Below are 22044 nucleotides of genomic sequence, written 5' to 3' on the forward strand. Positions count from 1 at the left end.
GATGAAAAGAGTTCTGGAGCTTGGTTGCATAACAATGTAAATGTACTTAACCACTGAACTGTACACTTAAAAATGGTTAAGATGGTAAATATTATGTTACACATGTTTTATCACAATTAAAGCCAAAAGAACAAAGAGGGGTCTCGAGCCACCTTCTTTCTCAGTCCTTAGCTGTCCCCTCCTGCCTCACACTCAGTCCTCTTCTAAAACTCTGGCCTCAGGCCCCTGGGTGTCCTGGGTCCTCTGCGCCAGCCCTGCTCTACGGGTCTCCTGAGAATGGGGCTGCTCTGTGCAGATGGGGGGCCTGAGCCCCACACAGGAGGCGGCCTGGCTCTGTGCCTCAAAGGCTGAGCGGCTGCTTGGATTCAGGAAGCTCACGTTGGCTTACAGGACTCCGGCCTCAGCCGGCAGGTTTAGGGAGGAGAGGGCTCCCTGAATGTGGTTCTAGGTCAGCAGCTGCAGCCCCCATCCTTCCTCACTGGCCTCCCCTTTCCCGCTCCGTCCCCTCCCCACTCTTGTCTCACAGTAGCCAAAGTGATCCCTTCACATCGCAAATAAGGTTACTTCACGCTGAAACCACACGGCTCATGGGCTAAGGATTCAACCACCGGACAGGTGATCAGAAGTCCCTGCAGGAACTGGCTGGACCATCCTCCCGGTAAGGCAACCCCTGGCTCGCTGTGTTTCAGCCACGTCAGCCTTCTTGTAGCTCCTCAGGCATGCTGGCATTCCTTCTCCCACCAGGCCTTTGCCCATGCCATCCCCTTTCCTGGAACACCACCCCAGGATCATCCTGCACACTTCCGCTAGCTAAGCCCTGCCCATCTCGCACACCTCAGTTCACGTGCTGCCTCCTCAGGGAGGCCACCCCAGGCTCCCTGGTCCAGGTGAGCTTTGCTTGCTAAGTGCTCTTATATCCCTCCTTCCTTTTAGAATACTTGCCTCACTTTGTGACCACATGTTCACTCGTGTGATCATTCTGGTCAACGTCCGTCTTCCCCCATCAATAACAATGGATGTCACACAGACAGTACTTACCATGTGCTAAGCACATTACATACGTTAACTCGTTTCATCCTCTAACAACCGTATGGGGTGGTGCTGTTATTGTACCCATTTTACAGATGGCGTAACTGAGGCCCAGAGATATTAAGCGATTTTTCTCAAGTTCAAGTTCACACAGCTAGTAAACAGAAGAGCTGGGATTCAAGCTCAGTTGGTCTGGCTTAAGTCTGCACCCTTGACCACTAGGGCAGGGACTGACCATGTTCTTCTTTCCCGTTGAACACCTGGTACCCAGCACAGTGTCTGGCACATAGTAGGTGCTCAATAATTATCTGTTGCATGACTGAGTGAAGTCAGAGGAGCCCTGTCTCCTGATCTCATCTGCGAGACCATTTTCAGCTGGCCTCACAGGCAGGCCTGAGCTCTTTCCTCCCCAGGACACCCCCAGGCTGCCTTCAGAAGGGGCTTGGATGGTGAAAGAAGGAGGAAGGGAAAAAGGGAAGCTTAGAGCTCTGACCCTAAGCCTCCATCTTTCCATCTTCAACCCCAAATCTGCCTCAGCCAACCGGAATCACTGGAAACTTTTCTGCTAGAACTAGGCAGAGGTGGGCCAGGCTGAATGGGAAAGGTCACCAGTCTTCTGTGGACGGGGGTGCATCAGATCAGCACCCCTACCCCGACCCCAGCATCATCAGGGATCAGTCAACAAAAGTCCCTAAGTACCAATGCTGTGCAGAGTCCCACATGATGGAGCTGCATCTTCTTAAACCTGATGAGGTCGTCACCTCAGGACATACGGCACAATCCAGGCTGGCCAAAAGACACGGCTTTCGGGGAGCTCTTAAGAATCCCGGCTCTACCACCTGATGAATGGGCAAACAAATTGTGGTATAGCCACACAATGGAATAGTATTCAGCCATAAAAAAGGATGAAATACTGGCACATACTACAATGTGGGTAAACCATGAAAATATTATCCTAAGTGGAAGAAGCCAGTCACAAAACATCACACACTGTAAGATTTCATTGATATGAAATATACAGAGTAGGCAAATCTAGAGAGGCAGATTAGAGATTGACAGGGGCTCATGGGGGGAGGTGAATGGGGAGGGATGGAGTTTCCTCTTGGGGTGATGAAATTGTTTTGGAACTAGATGGAGGTTCTAGTTGCACAGCATTGTGCATGTACTAAAAGCCACTGGATTGAACACTTTAAAATGCTTAACTTAATGTTAAGTGAATTTTACCTCAATTCAAAAAAAAGATCACTGGCTGTATCCTTGTGGTCAAGTTCCTTAACATCTTTGTGCCTCAGTTTCTTCATCTGAAAAATGGGATCCCCAAAGTATGTATGTACTTCATGGAATTGCTGTCAGGACCATGGATAGCACTTAGAATCAGGCCGGGGATGTACCAAGTGCTGTAAATGCATTTGCTGTGGTTGCATTTGCTGTTAACAGCAGGATTTCCTTGACCCGCTCGAGAATCACTGAACTGACTAGAGGAATGAAGAGCAGGGGATCGACTGTGCACAGATGCCTGAGTCCTCTGCCCAGATCCCAGGGCGACTAGGCTCTGTGCCGAATATTATCAAGGGCTTAACTTTCCTGCAAGGTTCACTAGAAGTTCTGTTTGAATACTAACCTCCTTAAACTTTTTTACACACCAAAAGTCATGCTTTAAGGGATGAGGCTTAAGACACATACGTGTTAAAGGTCCCAGCAGAGGGCCCGACACACAGTAGGTACACAGGAAACGGCTGCTGGATCTGGGCGCTAGTCTTGCTTGATCAGTGTCATGGAGACACCGGTCTTGGGGACGTTGCAGAGAAGCCGGGACACCTGCTTCCTGTCTTATGAGCTGGGCTTTCCTGCTGCGGAGCCGCAGAAAACCTCTTAGGCTCCTGCTCTGGGTCCCTGGTGGTATGTCAAGAGAGGTTTGGGTCTAGGTCAAGTGTAGCTTAAATATCCACATGGTAGGTCCCGCTGGGTTAGACCTTGTCGCTGTGGATCCCCAAAAGGCAGAATTAGTAGATCCTGGGTTTAGCTTGAAAAACTGAAATACTGTTTTCCCCTACCACATGCTCGCACACACCTACACACATGCATGCATGCACCCACGCATGCACACATACACCACAGACAGAATGTGAGCCCCAGAGGGGCCGTGGACACACTTGGCCTTTGCATCTGATTTGCTCCGGGACACAGAGCCCAGTGATAGACTGTGTGGGGTCTGTTACTACTGGCCCAAACCACGGAGACCAACGGCACAATGCTTTAGGGTTTCATCCCTTCCTGTGGCCCGTCTAACCGAAGAATGCTAGCGCAGTGTCCAGCCTTACTCAGTACATAGAACATATTGAATAAAACCATCATGTCCTCTGAGGATTCCAGACCTAGCAGGGTCTCAGTGCTTGAAAACATCCATTTTCATTCACACGCTGCATACGTAAACATCTCCAACCAGAGCCTGCGTGGGCCAGGCAGTCACATCAACGGCGAAGGGGGAAGACCTGGATTCTTTAAACACACTTCGCTTGCGTATTCCAAATGTGACAATAGTCTTCCCATTCATAGCTGAGTTGGTTCTATCCTGCTTCTCCTGAAACATTTCACCCTTCAAGTCTAACTTGGATTTTCCCACTTTGGAAAGAGATGTGGGTTCAAGAAATATTTTCCTGGTCTTCTCATGAGTGAAGGGAAAAAGGAAAGCAACTCAGTTGATGGTGAAGTCCAGCCCATGGGGTCCACGCTACTCCACCACTATAATAATAACAGCCTGAATTTAACGAGCACTTTCTGTGTCAGGCACTGTGTTAAGCCCTTGACATGCAACATTTCCTCTAATCCTCCTAACTGCCCTATGAAATAGGTACTAATATTGTGCCCCCTTTTAGGTGCTGACGCCGAGATGCAGAAGGCTGAAGCTGATTGTACCAATTCACACGGCCGGTCGGTGGTGGCAGATTCTGCAGCCAGGCTGTCTGTGTCCAGGGTCTCATCGAGGCTACTGGCCCGTGAAGACCAGTGGGTCTGGCCAGTGGTCCGAACTAGGCAGCAGACCCGGGCAGGCGATGTCAAATCACAAACAGCTCAGAGCAGCCACGATGGGTGGCCTCTGCCCTTGGATATCCCCCCAGGTTTTCATTGCCTCGTAGAAGCTACTGACTTGGGCACTCACGCCCCTTCGAGAAGGCTCCTAAGTTTGCTCATCCTTCCTGGGAGGGGAGAAGTCATAGTTTTGGAAGCTACAGATGGAGCGGCAGATGGGAAGTGAAAGCTTATCAGAGTTGCCCAGGATAAAACCATTCATCTGCAAAATTCATATGTTTCTGCGTGGGGCGATTTTACGAAAACAACAGCAAGAGGAAGCAGCAGTGCCTGATGCGTGAAGTGCCTCTGGCCACGAGGCTGGCAACGTGAGTGGCCAGAAGAGCTTGGGGTGGGGCGCATGGGAATGAGGGCCGTGGGGGGCAGAGGAGAGACAGACTGACAGAGATGTCGAGACAACTGAAGCATTAAAGCTAAAAAAATGACGACTCCCTTCTCTGAACCCCCAAATGGGTGGGGCACATGGTCTGAGAAAGGATTTCTGGGTCTTTCTTGGAGATTATGAGGTGCAGCCTTGGAGACAGCTTGGAAATTAACAGTTGACATTTACTGAGCTTTCTAAGTGCCCAAACTCTGCTCGGTTCTGTTGTTATAACCTGATTTCACAAAGATCGAATTTACTTGCCAAGGGTCACCCGCTAGTAAGGTGGCAGAACTCAGAGTCAAACCTTAAGCCATCAGATGGAAGCCTGAGCACTCATCCTCCTGCATACAAAATGCTAGAAATCCTGACATCCTGGCCGAGGTGACCTGGCTAAGTGGCCGCTATTACAGCTTCAACTTGCAAATCAACAGAGGGCCTCTAGGGGGCAGCATTGAGACCTGATGAGATTCTTCGGGGAAGGGCCATGGGCTGGCCCACCTGCCCTTGAGATCTCTGGCCATGTGTCACCACCTGACCGAGGCTGAGATGAACTCTGAGGCCTCCACAGGAGGTCTGGAGGTGGGAGAGTGAGACCCTAGACCCTTGAAGGGAGTGCCTGCCACGCTAGCAGCTGCACTCAGCATTCTGGGATATTTCTGAATGCGGTCCTTATTTGGAAGGTGGAGGGAGAATGTTCTAACTCACCCATGCCTTGTACTTCTCTACACTCACCTCTCGTCACTGTTTTGTTTATTATACTCCAGCCATGTTTAAATTTCTCAACAGCAACTAGTTCATCTCTGACCCGAGTCCAGGCTGTTCAGAGGGTTCTCAGTTGGAGGCGACTTTGCTCCTCTGGGAAACAACATCTGGAGATGTTTGTGCTTGTCACAAGTGATTGGGGGTGGGGCCCACTACTGGCATCTAGTGGGTAGAGGCCAGGGGTACTGCCAAACGCCAGCAGTGAGCAGGGCAGCCCCCAGGACGCAGAATGATCCAGCCTGATGTCACTCGTGCCCAGGTTGGGAAATCCTCGTCTAGAAGGATCTTCTGTTTTCCATTTGTCTGCCGATCCCTTCTTATCCTTCTGGTCTCAGCTCAAAACTGCTGCCGTTCTGACCCCCTGGTTATGCCCCTCCTCCACTCACACCATATTCCTTTCTTTACAGTCTGTTCACACCTACTATGATGTGTCCCTTGTATGATTATCTAATTCTATCCTCCCAGCTAGGATGCATGCTCCACTGAATGCCCAAGGAGTGCTTGTAGTACTCAACATAGTAGTTGCTTAATAAATGTTTGTGGAATGAATGTTTGAATGAATGAATAAGTAAGTAAGTAAAAGTCTGCCAGAGATACTTCATAATCACCCCCTTGTATTCCTGCCACCCTATGAATAAAAGAAAACTGGTATCGTTCTAATCCCCATCATTTTTCTCAGGTTCAAAGGGCGCCAGGAGTATCCTACCTAAACTAACCAAGGATTGTGCTTTCCCTTGATCTCCGCCAAGGTCCAGATTCTCCCAGCAGATGACGGGATGCCACCAAGCCCAGGACTGAAAAAGGCACAGGAAAGGAGACAGAAGCCATTGCTAGTTTTGAAGACAGGTCTTCCCTCCATGCCTGTATCTTATATGGATCTTGATTCAAAACCCAAACTCCTGGGAATATGTGATCTCCATATTTGATGGCATTAAGAATGACTGTTAACATTTTGGGTGTGATAATCATATTGATGTTAAATTCCAAGAGAGACTTTACCTTTTAGATATGTTTACTGAAATATTTACAGACACAATTATATGACGTCTTGGAAATGCTTCACCAAGGGTTGGTGGAAGAGGGTGAAAGTCTATACTTGTATAGATACAAGGTGAATTGATTATAGTTGTAACTGGGTGACGTGGGGGTCATTATACTAGTCTCATATTCTTGCGCATGTTTGAAAATTGCCCTGATAAAGGAATATTAAACAACAACAACAAAAATTTTATCTAGCTCTTCTGGGAATGCTATACCCAGTGCCAGGAGAGGAAGGAAGGCCCTCTCCTTCACCCCGTTCACTTCTCCTTTTCGGCCTTGTCAAAAATCAAGATGGAAGACACAGTCAAGCAAAGAGCTGCCTTCTTGATAGGAAATATCGTTCATTTTCTTGCCTTTTTTCCCCTCTACAGATCTCCAGGGGTTTTCTTTGCTTACGTCTCTTTTAAAGGGTAGATCAGGGCTTCCCTGGTGGCGCAGTGGTTAAGAATCTGCCTGCTAATGCAGGGGACATGGGTTCGAGCCCTGGTCTGGGAGGATCCCACATGCCACAGAGCAACTAGGCCCGTGAGCCACAACTACTGAGCCTGCGCGTCTGGAGCCTGTGCTCCGCAACAAGAGAGGCCGCGATAGTGAGAGGCCTGTGCACCATGCTGAAGAGTGGCCCCAGCTTGCCACAACTAGAGAAAGCCCTCGCACAGAAACGAAGACCCAACACAGCCAAAAAAAAAAAAGGGACAGGCCTTCCTGGTGGCCTCTGAGTTTCTCTCCGCCTCGGGGCTGCTGGCTGTTCCGCCAGCTGCACACAATTGTGGCCAAGCAGCCTGCAGGTTCAGTGGGAGGACTTCTCTTGAAGCCAGAGATCTGTAGTTTCAGTTGCAATCTCCCAGTTGTAAAATGTGGGCAATCAACTCATGTGTTAAAATTTGAGAGGAGCCAAGCAAACGCACCATGGGCCTCCAACAGCCCAGAGACGCCTGTCTGTGATTCTGCCCAGGCTGTCACAGCACTCCTCCTTCTTCCATTTTGTCCCTTTCAGATTAACACGTAAGTCAGACCTTGACCCTCTTCTGCCCCAAACACGCCAGTGATTCCCATCTTTCTTTGAGTAATGGCCAAATTCTAGGACCTCCGTGATCTCACCTCAATCTTCTCTCTGGCTTCTGTCTCTTACCACTTTCCCCTCACTTACTCTGTTCCAGCCACCCTGAGCCCTGTTGTTCTCTTACCACTTTCCCCTCACTTACTCTGTTCCAGCCACCCTGAGCCCGGTTGTTCCTGGAACACACCAGGCATCCACAGGGCTCAGCATCTGCTCCGCCTTCCTCCTGGACCACCTGCCCTGTCTGGGTGGCTCACTCCATCAGCGTCCTGCATTCTTCTCGGGAAGGACGTTCCTGGCCACTCTCATTACATTTCCAACCCTCCCCTGCTCCTGCTGCGCTCTGCCTTATTTTTCTGATGTACCATTTTACTTCTTTTGTGTGTTGTCTGTCTCCCCCACTGCAAAGGTTTTGGCCTTTGCAGTGTGTTCTCAAACAGAGCTGGAAAAACCGTGTACCCAAGAAATCTCTGTTGAGCGAGTGAATGAATCAGTGAATGCTCACATGATTCTCAGGCTCAGGGTGGACCCTGTGCAGAGAGATCATATGGAGACAGCGCATAAGCATCTCACAGAGGCAGAAAGGCTTCTCCAGACAGGAGGCAGGCTGCTTCTGCCTCTGGCCTCCCAGCTGTGATAGGGGAAGCAGGACTTCAGAGCAGGCTGGCCTGGGGCCGGGGCCGCCTTACCTGATGGGGTAGTCAGCCGCGCTGAGGTTGATGAAGAAGTCCCAGGGCCAGTCGGTCATCTCCAGGAGGTCCCGCATGCTCTGCAGGTACGTGGACAGCAGGCTGGCTCCGCCCCAGATGGTGGCCATCCTCCAGGGGGTGACGCGGACGTTGCTGTACTGCCTGGCGAACTGGAGCACTTGGCGATGCAGGTAATTAGAGCGCTTTTCCCAGGAGAGAAAGGGTGACATTCAGCAGCGCAGAAAACACCAAGACCTGTCCCTTGCCCCCTCTCTGTCCCTTCCCTTCTAGTTGACAGGGCTTCTGAACTTTGCCAAGATTCAGGTCTGGGGTGTCTTTCTGCATTGCTATTCGAACTTCATTATTTTTAAAATATTACTTTAGCTATCTGAAATGCAGATTCCCTGGCCCCGCCTCTGAGCCACTGGTTCACTAGGTGTAGGCTGGTGCCTGGGAGTCTGCATTTTTCTACAAGATGGATACATATGGTCTGAGGTTATTAACAAGCTAAGAAATATAGCTGCCTCTAGACCTGATGAGTATTTCGAGAGGTGGAATTTCTCCATTACCCTCTCGCAGGCCTGCTGGAAGCAAACTTGTTGGATAGGCATCCCCTTTGACTTCTTGACCAAAGACATAATCAAGTCACGTCAGCAGACCAACAGAAACCTCTGGAACAAGATGCTCAGGGGTCAGGAAGCTGGCTGCAGGTTTTTTGTAAAGTTTTATTGAAACACAGTCACACACATTCATTTATGTATGTTTTTTATGGCTGCTTTCATGCTAGAATGCCAGAGCTGAGTAGCTGCGACAGGGCGTATGGCCCACAAAGCCTGAAATACTTGCTCTCTGGCCATTTACAGAAACAGTGTGCCCACCCCTGGGTTAGTTATCTTCACAGAGCGACAGGCACTGCATCGGGCAGTGGGACAGTGAGGAAAAGAGGTACGAATGACAATGTTTATGGAGAAAGTCTAAAGTCACAGCTGGGAACTTTGAAACCAACACACACACACACACACACACACACACACACACACACACACACACACACACACACACACACACACACACACACACACACACACACACACACACACACACACACACACACACACACACACACACACACACACACACACGGCACTTCAAGACCAAATGCTCTGGGGGAAGCAGCTGTTCAGCCTGCAAGCCTTCCCTGAAAGGGAGGTCAGCTTGGAGAGAGGCAGACAGACCTGCAGAGAAAGGGCGGTCCTCACCTTGTCCACGTGGATGTAGTAGAAGTGGTCTTTGTGGTAGATGGCCTTGAACATGCGCTGCAGCTGCCGAGAGGCGCGGCCGTGCACCACCAGGACAAAGGCGATTCTGACCCGGTTGGCCAGCATATACTCCACCGAATCTTCATCCCACTGAACGTTCTTGTTGGCTTTGCCTGGGGAAAACCCGAGAAACCACAGAGGTGGGGTGAGCTCGGTCATCCTCGGGGGGAGTCTCTCTGATGCTTCTTCCTGGAAACTATTTGAGGGGCACAGTAGTCATATTGGGCCCTGAAACCTGATTCAACTTAACCAAGCAAGTCCTGGACCCTTACGCTGTCCTGGTACAACAGGAGTAGGAATCCTGGGGAGCTGAAGACATGGTTTCCATCCCCAGTGAGCTGAAAAGAACGGACGGAGACATGTGTACACATATTAAACTACTGAACAAGGCAGGAGGAGATGAGAGATGTAAGAGGTGTACTTCTGAATCACAGAGGAAGGAGCAGTTAATTTCAAGTTGGGAAACGCAAGATACGCGTGCTGTTTTTGCCTGGCCAGAATACACTCTCCTTTCTCCTCCTAACAGCATCCGTTTTTTGTTTTTTTTGTTGGTTTTTTTTTAACATCTTTATTGGAGTATAATTGCTTTACAATAGTGTGTTAGTTTCTGCTTTATAACAAAGTGAATCAGTTATACATATATATATATGTTCCCATATCTCTTCCCTCTTGCATCTCCCTCCCTCCCACCCTCCCTATCCCACCCCTCTAGGTGGTCACAAAGCACCGAGCTGATCTCCCTGTGCTATGCGGCTGCTTCCCACTAGCTATCTATTTTACGTTTGGTAGTGTATATATGTCCACAGCATCCGTTTTAAAAAAAATTGTAGTAAGAACAGATAACATGAGATCTACCCTCTTAACACATTTTTAAGTGGACAGGATAGTACTGTGTATTATAAGCACAATGCTGTACAGCAGATCCCTAGAAGTTATCCATCTTGCATGATGGGAAATTTATCATCTGATATTTTGGGGGGCATCATCCCCCTCCTCAATTCTCAGTCTGTGTGGAAGGAGAGGGTCTCTCTCCATTGTCAATTTCAGGGGTGGTCACAGGGATGAGGCTTGGTTAATCAGGACACTGCCTCTCTCTGGCCACAGTAGGTATGGTTCAGACCTAACCAAGCTGTTTAGCCAAGAAGACAGAATTCTGGACTTTTGTTGGAACTACTAGATGAGAGAGGTTTGGAATCCATGCAACTGGCAGATGCTAAGAGCCCTTTTGTCCCCACATGGAGAGGAAACCCAACACAGAGGGAAGCACTGTTGAGTGATGGAGGGGGTCTAGGTCCTCATGAACCCACTTGAGCTCCTGGATCAGCCTGGGTGGAGATCAGCCACGGTCAGAGCTTATTTTTCTTTGAAAGCCCAGAACCTATACCAGATGCTCCTGAATAAATGATTCCAGACATCTTTTATCCTGGAAGCAGCCTCAAAGACACCTTTTCTCCTTTTCTTCCCTTGCAAATGCTCCAGGGGCAAGGTTTCAGGGAGGAACACAGCTTACTTGTTCAGTTCATTACAGCCCCAACTAGAAATATCCTGGTTTTCCTGAGCCGAATTTCCTTTGGGTCTAACTTGACTTCTTGTGGGTTCTAGGTTAGTGGGACTCAGAACCTTGTCAGGGTAGCAGCTGCAGGTGTCTCTGAATGTCAACTGGGAAAGCTGAGAACTAGGACTGTTTAGCCTGGAGGTCAGGAGATTGGGAGCCTGGCAGCTGCCACTGGGAAGCTGAATGGCCACCAAATGAGCGAGGCTCCTTATGTTGTCCCAGAGGATGGAATGAGATTAGCGCGTATTGTGTCCATGGCCTGCGGGACCTGCTTCCCGCAGATATGACTGCACACCCCTGTGCCTTGATTGCCCCTACCATCTACCTTGCCCCCTGGCCTTTTATCTTTTCCTTGAGCAAGCTCGTCTCTGCCTGGGGACCTTTCCACTGGCCATTCCTGACACCTGGGACACACTCTCCCTAGATCTTTGTATGGCTACATCTTCTTGTCACTAGTTCACAGATCACAATAAGGCCACCCAGCCCCCACCAACCACATCACTCTCTTTCACCTCGACCTATTTCGATTTTCTGCATAGCATTTAACACCATCTGAAATTGTTTCCTTGTTTATTGTCTGAAACCCCTACTAGAACATAAACGCCAAAAGATGAGGGACTATATCAGAATGTTTGTCATTGGATACATAACACTATAACAATATCTGGCACACATCTGGTTTTTGGTGAAAATAAAAGTTACAGGCGGGTACATTTTGGTACCATAACAATTACAGTACCTCTTCTTGAGCATTCAGCAGTCCTTACCATTAATTATTTCATTTAATCCTTATCGCAACCCTGAAAGGTAGGGCTGTTATCTCTGTTTTGCAAATGAGGAAACCACAGCTTAGAGAGGCCAAGGGACTTATTTGTTCAAGGTCACACTGCTTTAATTAAGTTAAGCTGAGATTCAAACCCAGGTCTGTTTCCAAAGCCTATGTGCTTAACCACTAATATACACTACATTACCATACCCAGAATTTGGAAACGTTTATAACAATTCTGCTTAGTTAATGAAATATCTTGTAAATTAGTTATTACAGGTAGATTGGCATGTACTTGAGGAAGTCAGAGGTATTGCAAGGAGGATTCCTGTATCATGTGGGAGGCTGACTCTAGATGGCCAATAAGGTTACACCTTTTCATCCATCCATCCATCCACACTCCATCCATCCATCCATCCATCCATCCATCCATCCATCCATCCAAATTCAACCACCCATCCAACAAACCATTTAACTACCCACCTAGCAAAGTATTCAATGGCCTATCACCTCCCCCCAAAAACCCAACCATCCATCCATCCATTCACCCATCATCCTCCAAGCAAATCATCCATGCACCCACTCTTCCAAACATCTAATGATCAACTCACTGATCCACGCAATATTAACTTAGCCTATACTACATGCCACATACTGTGCTAGGTACTAGAAAAATAAAATCGGGGGAAAAAATCCTTGCCTTTGAGGAGCTCTCAGCGAAGTGGGAAAAACAGAAGACAATGCTCAACTGTTTTATGATAGAAGTGTGCTCTTGGAGGGTGGGGAAGGAGTGAACAATCTGCCTGCAGGGACAGAGGAGACCTCAGAGAGTTTAGCCCAAAGCTCCTGAGCCCATTTCCCCACGCTCTCCTGATATCCCACCATCTTTGGCTCCTTGACTGTTCAATGAGTAGCTGCGATCCTGGGGATAATTACCATCTTGGCTCTGGTTGAAGACAAACTGGGGAGCAAGCAGAGGGTTATCCTAACCACCCTCTAATCTTCTCTCCAAACCACCTGCAAATACACTGGGCCTTCCTGGTGGTCGTACGAGAGGTGCGCCTGGAAGGATCATGTCCCTTTAAACACTCACACAACAACCTATTCATCCATCCATCCATCCAACCAACCACCCAGAATCCTTAAACCCTCCCACTTGCCAGTCCTGGACAAAGTCTTGAGCACAAAGGCACATGGGATGTGAGCCTGTTTTCACAAATGGATTATGAATGGATTAAGGAATGTGAGAATCCAAAGTAAAAAGCTAATGATGTATGAGAAAAGCTTACATTCTCTTTCCCACAACCACAGCCCAAAGGCGGCGTAATTATCGCAGGGCTGGCTGTAACCTCTCTCCGCCTCCCTTGGAGACTCTTTATCAAAAAGAGGGAGGGATGCTTAAAAACAATGGCTACTTGTGTCACTTTTTTCTACCTGGATTTCACTGGGTGATTTTTCAAAGGTTTAAACGTGGACACTATGCTTCATAGGAAGCCCACTCTGTAGGCGTTCCTGGTGGCACTTGGATAATACTTCTCATCCCTGCCCCAAGGTCTCTGGGTAACAATGATCTGGGGTTCCCAGCAAGTGAGGTTTCTGAGGCCTTTGGGAACAGCTACGCTCTCCAGCCCTGGATGTCTCTCGCCATGTTGCTGAACGAGTGAATGAATGAATGCCTTCCGGAGAAGACCGGCTGCTCTGGTCCAGAGGAGCTGACGTCATCTGAGTGCCGGTCCCCGGGGCTCTGTGTGGGTCATTACTTAGCTCCAGGAGGAATTCTTTGTCATACTGGAGACTCAGAGAGGTCAGCACGTTTCCCCGGGTCACACAGCGAGTGAGGACAGAGGCGGGAGTAGGGGCCCAAATCCAGCCCTGCTCCTGCCACCCACCCTCTGTTGCATCGGAGAGCAGGAGGGGGGGAGTGAAGGCCGCTGGTGTCTAAAGGGACTTGGGTGTTGACGATGAGAAACGCCTTTTGTAACTTCTCTTTAGGGTTTTTAGAAAGCAGAGCAGATTCATAGACAGACGGACGCAGACATGGATGCTTCCCTTCTGGAGGAGGGGAAGGAGCATTGGGAAATCAAACACTACCACACCAGCCGCAGAGGCTCCCAGGCGTAAATAGTACAAAGCCATCCTCGGGTCAGACAGTCGGTGTGGGGAGCAGCAAAGAGAAGGGGGAACAAAAACCCAGAGTTCCTCTGGAGCACAGCTATTCTGGGGATAAGGGTGGGTGAGAAAGACAAAAATATCTACAGAAAGGAGACAGAGAGATGGAGATGGGGATGAGAGGTGGGGATCGGGGGAGGGACACAGAGAGGTCACACACATCGAGAGAAACGCAGAGAGAGACCTGAAAACAGACAGGAGGGCCTTCCCCTCCCACACCTACGGGGACCACGCATGTAGAGAGACCCACACAGAAACGCAGGGAAAGACAGACACAGAGACATAAACGGAGACAAACACACATAACCAGACACACACACTGAGACAGCTTAGGCAGAGGGAAGGAGGGTAGCCACGCTGTAAAAGCTGGATCCGCTCGACCTCAGAGCACTGCAGCCATCCTTAAAAGCAAAGGCCAACGAAAGTTCCAGAATCTCAGAATCAAACAATGCCTCCAGGCCTGAGACACTGCCTGCTCCTCTCCCTCTGCCCACCCCCCCCAGTCTACCTCCATCCTTTACACACCTGCCCCTCACCTGTCCCCTGACCAGCCCTGTCCACTCATGAGCCCAGAGGCAGAGGAAGAAGGTGAGGCTCAGAGGGGCGAAGCGCCTTGCCGAGGACCCATCAAATTGGGGGGATAGTCTCAGGCTGGCCCCACGACCACAATGGCAACGTTCCCCATTCTGGCACATGGTTGGACCCTGATGGGTTTTATCGAACAAACAGGAGAGCGAATGTGCGAGTTCTCTGCCCTGAGTGGCAGCAGGGTGGGGTGCTGTTCAAAGGGGCTGAGGTTCATGGTGCCCATTGCCAGCTGCCAATAACCAGCTTCCTATTGCTCCACACACCCGGCTCCTGCCTCGCCCTTTCTGGCAAGCTGCTCAGACACGGGGTCGCTGGAGAGGACAGGAAACCACCCCGTAGACCAGGCAGAGAGGCCCCCCCGGGGGTGGGCCTCCTCCACCCGGGCCACCGTTTCTGGGACTATGGTCCTGAAAAGCACCCGGCCTCCTACACCAGGAGTGGGATCGTCAGTGGGTTGTGGTGAGATTCCCAGCAGGGCGGGAACTGGGGATGGGCTCTCTCCCACCCTGCTGGAGGGAGTGGGCGCTGGCACAGCTTGGCTGTGATATGGCAACAGTATACAGTGTTAAATATGCAGTCCCCTTGACCCTGTAACGCCATGCCTAAAAATCTATCCTGGGGGAAGGAGAAGGCAAACATGCCCATCTCTATGTATAGGATGTTCTTTGTTCATTTAGTTACTCATGTGGCATCTCCTCTGTGCCAGGCACAGTTCCGGGCCTGTCAGTGGATACAACAGAGTCCTTTCCCGAATGCTGCTTAGGCTAGTGGGATAGAAAGCCACTAAAAAAGTAAGCAAATAGAGAATACGACTGCAAACAGTGACACAGGTTATGAAGAAAAAAATTTAAGCGTGTTCAGGGTGGGGTGTATTTGGCTATGGTGGCCAAATGTGGGCTGATGTGAAGTGGATACACTTGAACAAGCTTGAACGAGTGAACTGAGGGAGTGAGTCATGCAATTATCATGGATGGAGGAGGATTCTGGGCAGCTGGCATAGCAAGTGCAAAGGTCCTGGGGCCTCCACCTCAATAGTGTGTATAATGGTCCAAAATAGGAGTCGACCCAAAGGTCTTAGTTGATACAGAACATTGTCTATAATATATTAAGCAAAAGAGAAGTCCTACAATGCAATCCATAACAATCTAAAAGACATGGACCCAAATATTAACAGAGGGTCAGATGGTGGCATGACAGTTTTCATTTCTTCTTTACACTTTGCTGTGTTAACTGCATTTTGTAAAATGGATTACTTTTATAATAGAACCTAACAATAAAGGTGATACTTATTGCTAGTTCTAATACTAACTGTTTACTGAGTGCCTACTATGTGTAAAACAATTTCTGTGCATGATTTTTTTACTTCCATCCAAACCACTATGAGAAAAGAGTTATTACCTTCCTCTTATACAACTGAGGAAGCTAGAGCTCAGAGACGTCCCAGTTAGGAGTTGGCTGAGCTGGGAATGGAGCTAGTCTGTGATGCCAGAGCCCTATCATTGCCACTATGCTCGATCAAATTGTCCCCATTTCTAAAAGACAAAAATCTGTTCCTAGAAGCCTGTCAGTTGACTTTTTTCCAGCTGCAGGACAGATAACAATGACGTGTGGTCAGAGCTATGTGTGTCTTTACAGACTGAAACCCAAACACTGCCCGGCTCCTAAAAAAAAGCTATGAATTTAACAATGTAATCAGATTCCTGTGGCACAATACAGAAAATAGGTGGAAGAATCAGAGTGATTAGAGGCAGCGGGGAAAGCTGACTTCAGACAAATGTTAAAAAGCCAGGGTTGTAGAGAAGCGTATCAAGTATATTTTTGCGATGCAGGTGTGGAGGTCAAGGACACGGACTCAAGGAGGGCTGTGCCACCTCAGGCCTGTCACCCACCCAAGCTCTGTGTGTCTCTTTATCATCACGGGTCAAATCAGGACGATGTACACCTTGGGCTCTAAAGAGATGGTGAAGATGAAGGTACCTGGCAAGGGTCAATGGGTTGTGCAGATGTCGTGATGTCAGCAATGATTATGCTTGTGGTACCTTGTAGGAATATGATCTGGGAGGAGAAAGTAAGCTGCAGGGGTTAGGAGTGTGGCCTCTGGTCAGGCAGATCTGCATGACCTTGGACCAGTTAAGCCACCTTTCTAAGTTTCGGTTCTCTCATCTGTAAAATGGGTACGTTATCATCGGAGCCTGTCTCTCGTGGATGCTCATGTCCATTAGAAGAGCTATCATCACCATCAGTGTTACCGTCATCACTCTATTTGGCTGTTCGTCCCCAAGGATCAGGATCAAGTCAGGTGTACCCAGCGGGCCCCGCTCTAGCGTCCTACCCCAAGGCGGCACAGTCCCCCAGGGCTGGGTACACCCCAGAGCCCACTGCTTGCAAATAAACATCCACACCCTGGATCTCCCTCTGCAGCGTCCGCCTCTGAAAACAATGACTAAATAACAAACGCAAAACTAAATAACAAATCTCCCTCTGCAGCGTCCGCCTCTGAAAACAATGACTAAATAACAAACGCAAAACAAAGGAGCCTCTTGACTGGAATAGTTATTCCACCAACAAAGCCCTCGATTCTACTTATACTCTGAAAGGGCCTCTTCCGGCTACTGCGAGGGGAGCTTTCTGACTTGGTTCCAAATAAGAGGGGTGACTGGGTCTTGGAGACCCGTGGAGACAAGGCTGTGTGCAAACGGGGCTTGGGTCAGGAGTGGGTCCAGCTCCCTGCCGCCAGCGAGGCACGGGCTCTGCGGCTCACAACTGGGTCCAGCTCTGCCTCTTCACCGCGGGGACTCTGGAAAGACACCTCTCCGGGTGTCACTTCTTCTTCTGTAAACTGGGTTAGTCACAGGTAGTTCTATTTTTAATTTGTCGAGGAGCCTCCATACTGTTTTTCCATTTTGGTTACACTGTTTTTCGTTCCCACCAGGATGAACGTTGAGGACATGCGCTGAGCGGAATAAACCAGTCCCAGAAAGACAAATCCTGCGTGATCCCACTCATATGAGCTATCTTACATGGTCTAATTCATAGACTCGAAGAGCAGAAAGATGGCGGCTAGGGGCTGAAGGGTTGGGGAGGTGAGGAGTTATCATCAACGGGCAAAAAGTTTCAGGCGAAAGGCAGATGAACGAGCTCTAGAGAACCTGAGTACAGCACTGCGTCTGTAGCCAACAGCACTGTATTGTGCACTTAAAACCGTGCTAAGAGGGTAGAGCTCATGCTAAGTGTTTTTCCAAAATACAATAACATTTTTTTAAAAATAAAGAGGGATGAGCCATCCATCCCTGGCCCTGCTGGCGGTGGGGTGATTAGTGCTTGTGGATGGGGCACGTTTGCCCACCAGGCACACCGCACGCAGTGGGGTTCATGTCATCGGAGGAGAAAGCCTGACAGGCTCTAGGTTCTTTGTCAGACTTGGGCCGAGGGGCCTTTCTCTCACTGGGAAATTTCAATGCAGTTTTGGTGATTAGAACTTGCGAGAAGCCCCTGCTCTCAGGGGTTTAGAACAGGCTTCACTGGGCAGCACACCAAGGGCCACAGGTCTGGGTCCAAATCCTGCTTCTGCTGTGAATCAGCCGTGGGGCCCTAGGTGAGTCATTTCCCTTCCTTGGTCCTGAAGACTCTTCTAGAAAAATAATGACGTCTGAGGCATATTGAGCCCTAAGCACTATGCACACATGATTTCATTACTTAATTTTCCTAAGGCCTACGAGGCAGGCACCGTGATTATCACCCCCATCTCACCATGGAGGATTCTGAGGCTGAGAGGCCCTGAGGAAGTGATGAGTTACCCTCTCTGTAGAGTGTCGGCTCAGAGACAGACCCATGCTTTATTCTAGCAGGTGAGTGGATAACATTCCCATAGGCTGGGAGTCTGGCCCGATCACGGAGCTAGCATCACTGAATAGAAAAGTGTCCTCCCTTGAGACAGGGTTGGTTTTTGGTAATTCACTTCGTTTCTTCCTCCCTCCCTCCCTTTTTCAGGTTTATTGAGGTATAATTTATTATTATTGAGGTATAACTGACATGTAAAGTTGTAAGATAATTCAAGTTGTGCGTTGGGGTGATCTGATACACTACACGCTGTGAAATGATTCTCCTCATCTAGTGAGTTAGCACATCCACCACCTCACTTATTTGTTTGTTTACTATGTACTTTGGGGGTGAGAACGTTTTAAGTTCTGCTCTCTCAGCAAATTTCAATTGTACAACACAGTGCTATCAGCTATGGTCACCATGATACAGTCACATTAGGTCCTCAGACCTTATTCATCTTATTGCTGAGAGTTTGTATCCTTTGCCAACCTCTCCTCTTTCCTCCACGCCCCCCAGCCCCTGGTGACCATTTCTCTTCTCTCTGTTTCCAAAAGTCTAACTTTCTTTTTAGAAGTCCACATATAAGTGATATCACAGTGTTCGTCTTTCTCTGGCTTATGTCACTTAGCATCATGTCCTCAAGTTCCATCCATGTTGTCACAATGGCAGGGTTTCCTTCTCTCTCGAGGCTGAGTGATACTCCCTTGTATATACCACATCAGGTGGGCTTTCTTGATAGCTGGCAGTTCCTCATGAGCCAAGGCCAAGGTTTCATCTCTCCTAGCATGCCATCCCCATCACCTACGCCCCCGCCCCTGCCGGCTCAGGGGAGAGGCCCTCAGAGAATGAATGATTCGGACTGATGGATTAAGCCGGACAGCTCCGTCCACGTTCAGGGCCCAGGGGGCTGAAGTGGAAGCCTCAGGCCCGAGCTGTTGCATGGGACGGGCTCCGCTCATGTGAACTGGCTGAGGGCTGGGCCCCGCTCTTCCTCGTTCAGGAGCCCCAAACCTCCCTGGGAGAAGCCGGGCAAGTGCCTGGTCATGTCTCTAGCATCAGGGCTGCTGCTTTGACTCCTGTGGTCATGTTACCTCCAACCTGACCTGATGGGCAGTGAGGGGAGGAGATACTAAGCAGGGATCGTGGAGTTGGGAGAGGGGAACTGAGGGAACAAGTCCAAAGATAAAGCTGGCCAGGCCACACCCTTCGGGGCTCAGGAGAAATGACCCTTTCTCTGCCAAGCCATCCTTGACCCCCTCCTCCATCCCTTCCTTGCACCACCCTCCCACAGGCCCTCCAAGCATCCTGAATTTCTTCTTTTTTAAAAAAAACTGTGGTAAAATACACATAACATAAAGTTTACCTTTTTAATCATTTTTGAGCATACAGTTCAGTAGTGTTAAGTACCTTCACATTGCCGTGCAACCGTCACCACCAACCTTTTCGTCTTGCAAAACTGAAACTCTATACCCATTAAACACTAACTCCCATTCCCCTCCCCCAGCCCCTGGCACCCAGTATTCTACTCCTGTCTCTATGAATTTGACTCCTCTAGGTGCTCATATAAGTGGAATCATATAATATTTGTTCTTTTTTGCAACTGGCTTCTTTCATGTAGCACAATGTTGTAGCATGTGGCAGAATTTCCTTTCTTTTTAAGGCTGAATGATATTCCACTGTGTGTATGTACCACATTTTGTTTATCCATTCATCTGTCAGTGGACAGCCGGGTTGCTTCCAACTTTTGGCTCTTGTGAATAAAGCTGCTATGAACATAGGTGTTCAGATATCTCTTTGAGACCCTGCTTTCAATTCTTTTGGGTATATACCCAGAAGTGGAATTGCTGGATCATATGGTAACTTTATTTTTATTAAGTTATTTTTTGAGGAACCCATCCTGCACTGCTGAACTCAGCCATCCCATGTAGGGGCTCAGCCTGGGTCTGCATCCTGAACCCACCACTTACTCACAGGTCATTTGGCTGCTGTGTGCCTTTGTTTCCTCATCTGTCAAAGAGTGCTCACCTCCAAGGGATGCTGTAAGGACTAAAAGCTATAACTCAGGCAAAATATGGTCATGCAGCTCGACAGTGGAGAAGCCAGCTGTTGAGCCCATGTGGGGTGACTCTGGAACCCTTGCCCAATGCAGTGAAACTTGTAATTGTTCACACAGCTGGGGGTGGGTGGGGAGGGGCAGGACCTGACCATGAGGACTTCAGAGCTGGTGTTCTTCCCAAGGGAAGATTTACATGGCCCACACACAGGACATCAAATGGCACTAAGTCAGAGGGGTGGGAAAGTGATTCCCTTTTCAATTCTCATCCAGCCTTTCTGATTAGCCAGCCCACCAAGGGATTCTCAGATCAATGCAAACATTTCCTCAACAGCAAGGGGACTGAACTTCCTCTCCCAGCAAGGGGAGATCTGCCCACAGTATTGGTGTCTCTGGCAGAAAAGAGAAGTAACTACGGGCACTGAAGACCACTGTTGTGATTTCACCAGTTCATTTGCATGGTGGCTGTCTCTGGCAAGGGAGAGAGAGATCTCCACTTCTGGCAGTGATTCAAAATGACTTTCAAAACACAATTGACTTACGTAAAGATGAAAGTGAGTCTACTGCAATGAAAACATTATGCAAATAATAGGGCATAATGGCAAATAGGGATCTGGCAAAATCTTGAAGGTGAGAGAGTGTGAAGGAAGCTTGGAGAATATTAATTAGACTCCACAAACTTGCTTTCCAACTAGGATGTGCTGAGTTTGCTAAACAAATGAGGGCAGGTGAAGGCCAGGTACAGACTGATGCCCAAGCAGCCTCGTATTACATGCAAGGACTTGTAGGTCCAGATAACATTTGCTTTCCAGGCTTCAGGGGCCCAGGAGGGTTTCGTTGGGAGTTTTCTGGAGTAGCCACTGGGAGACCACCTTCCTGCCACAGAGAAAGAGAGACAGACAGACAGACAGAGAGACAGACACAGGGGTCTGCTGACAAACACTGTCCTTTTGACTTGCACTCCAATATGTTGAGCATTTAATATTTATAAAGTTTTTTGCACAGACTTCTTACCTCTCATAGCAATGCTGCATATGGAAATTATCCCCATTTATGGATAATTGGCCCAGGCTCAGAGAGGGTGAGGAACTCACCCAAGGTCACAGAGCCAGGAGGTGGAGAAGAGATTAAGAAACAGAAACAAACTGACCTGACTTTAGATACCATGCTCCATGCATGCTCCTAGCAAGAATCTGGGCATCTCTGTCTCCACTCAGGCTCCCACTGCCAAGCTCATCTGGACCCAAAGCATCATATTCCCTGAATGGCTTCTAAACCACTGTCTACTTTAGAATGGGGTTTTGCAGTCTGGGCATGATTGATATTTGGTACCAGATAATTCTTTGCTGTGGGAGATGAGCGCCGTCCTATGCATTGTAAGACGTTTAAGTCACATCCCTGGCCTTTACTCACTAGATACCAGCAGTATCCTCCCACTTGTGAAAAAGCAAAAATGTCTCCATTCATTGACAAATGTCCCCTGGGAGGAGGGGCAAAATCACTCTTGGTGGAAAGCACTGCTCTGGAACAGAAGTTTTCAAAATGTGGTCTCTGGTCCATGCATCAGCGTCATCTGGGATCTTGCTAGAAAGGCAGAATCTCAGGCTCTACCCCACTCCTTGTGAATCAGAAACTCTGGGGTGGGGACCAGCAATCTGTGTTTTAACAAGCCCTCCAGGTGATTCTCATGCCAGCTGACGCTTGAAACCACTGGCCCAGGCTCGTGATGCTCACCTC

General features: G+C 48.9%; 1 protein-coding gene across 1 annotated transcript in view; it reads right to left on the bottom strand.

The window, feature by feature from the left end:
• XYLT1 (xylosyltransferase 1) overlaps positions 1-22044 on the bottom strand; it is a 297683-nt gene that overhangs the window by 68652 nt on the left and 206987 nt on the right. Inside the window, exons 4-5 of the mRNA XM_007188435.2 lie at positions 9295-9467; positions 8036-8238 (exon numbers count right to left, since the gene is read on the bottom strand). Of these exons, the coding sequence (XP_007188497.2) occupies positions 8036-8238; positions 9295-9467 (376 nt within the window). The remainder of the gene's footprint in view (positions 1-8035; positions 8239-9294; positions 9468-22044) is intronic.

This window comes from Balaenoptera acutorostrata, chromosome 15, assembly GCF_949987535.1.
Source record: "Balaenoptera acutorostrata chromosome 15, mBalAcu1.1, whole genome shotgun sequence".
Classification (NCBI taxonomy): Eukaryota; Metazoa; Chordata; class Mammalia; order Artiodactyla; family Balaenopteridae; genus Balaenoptera; species Balaenoptera acutorostrata.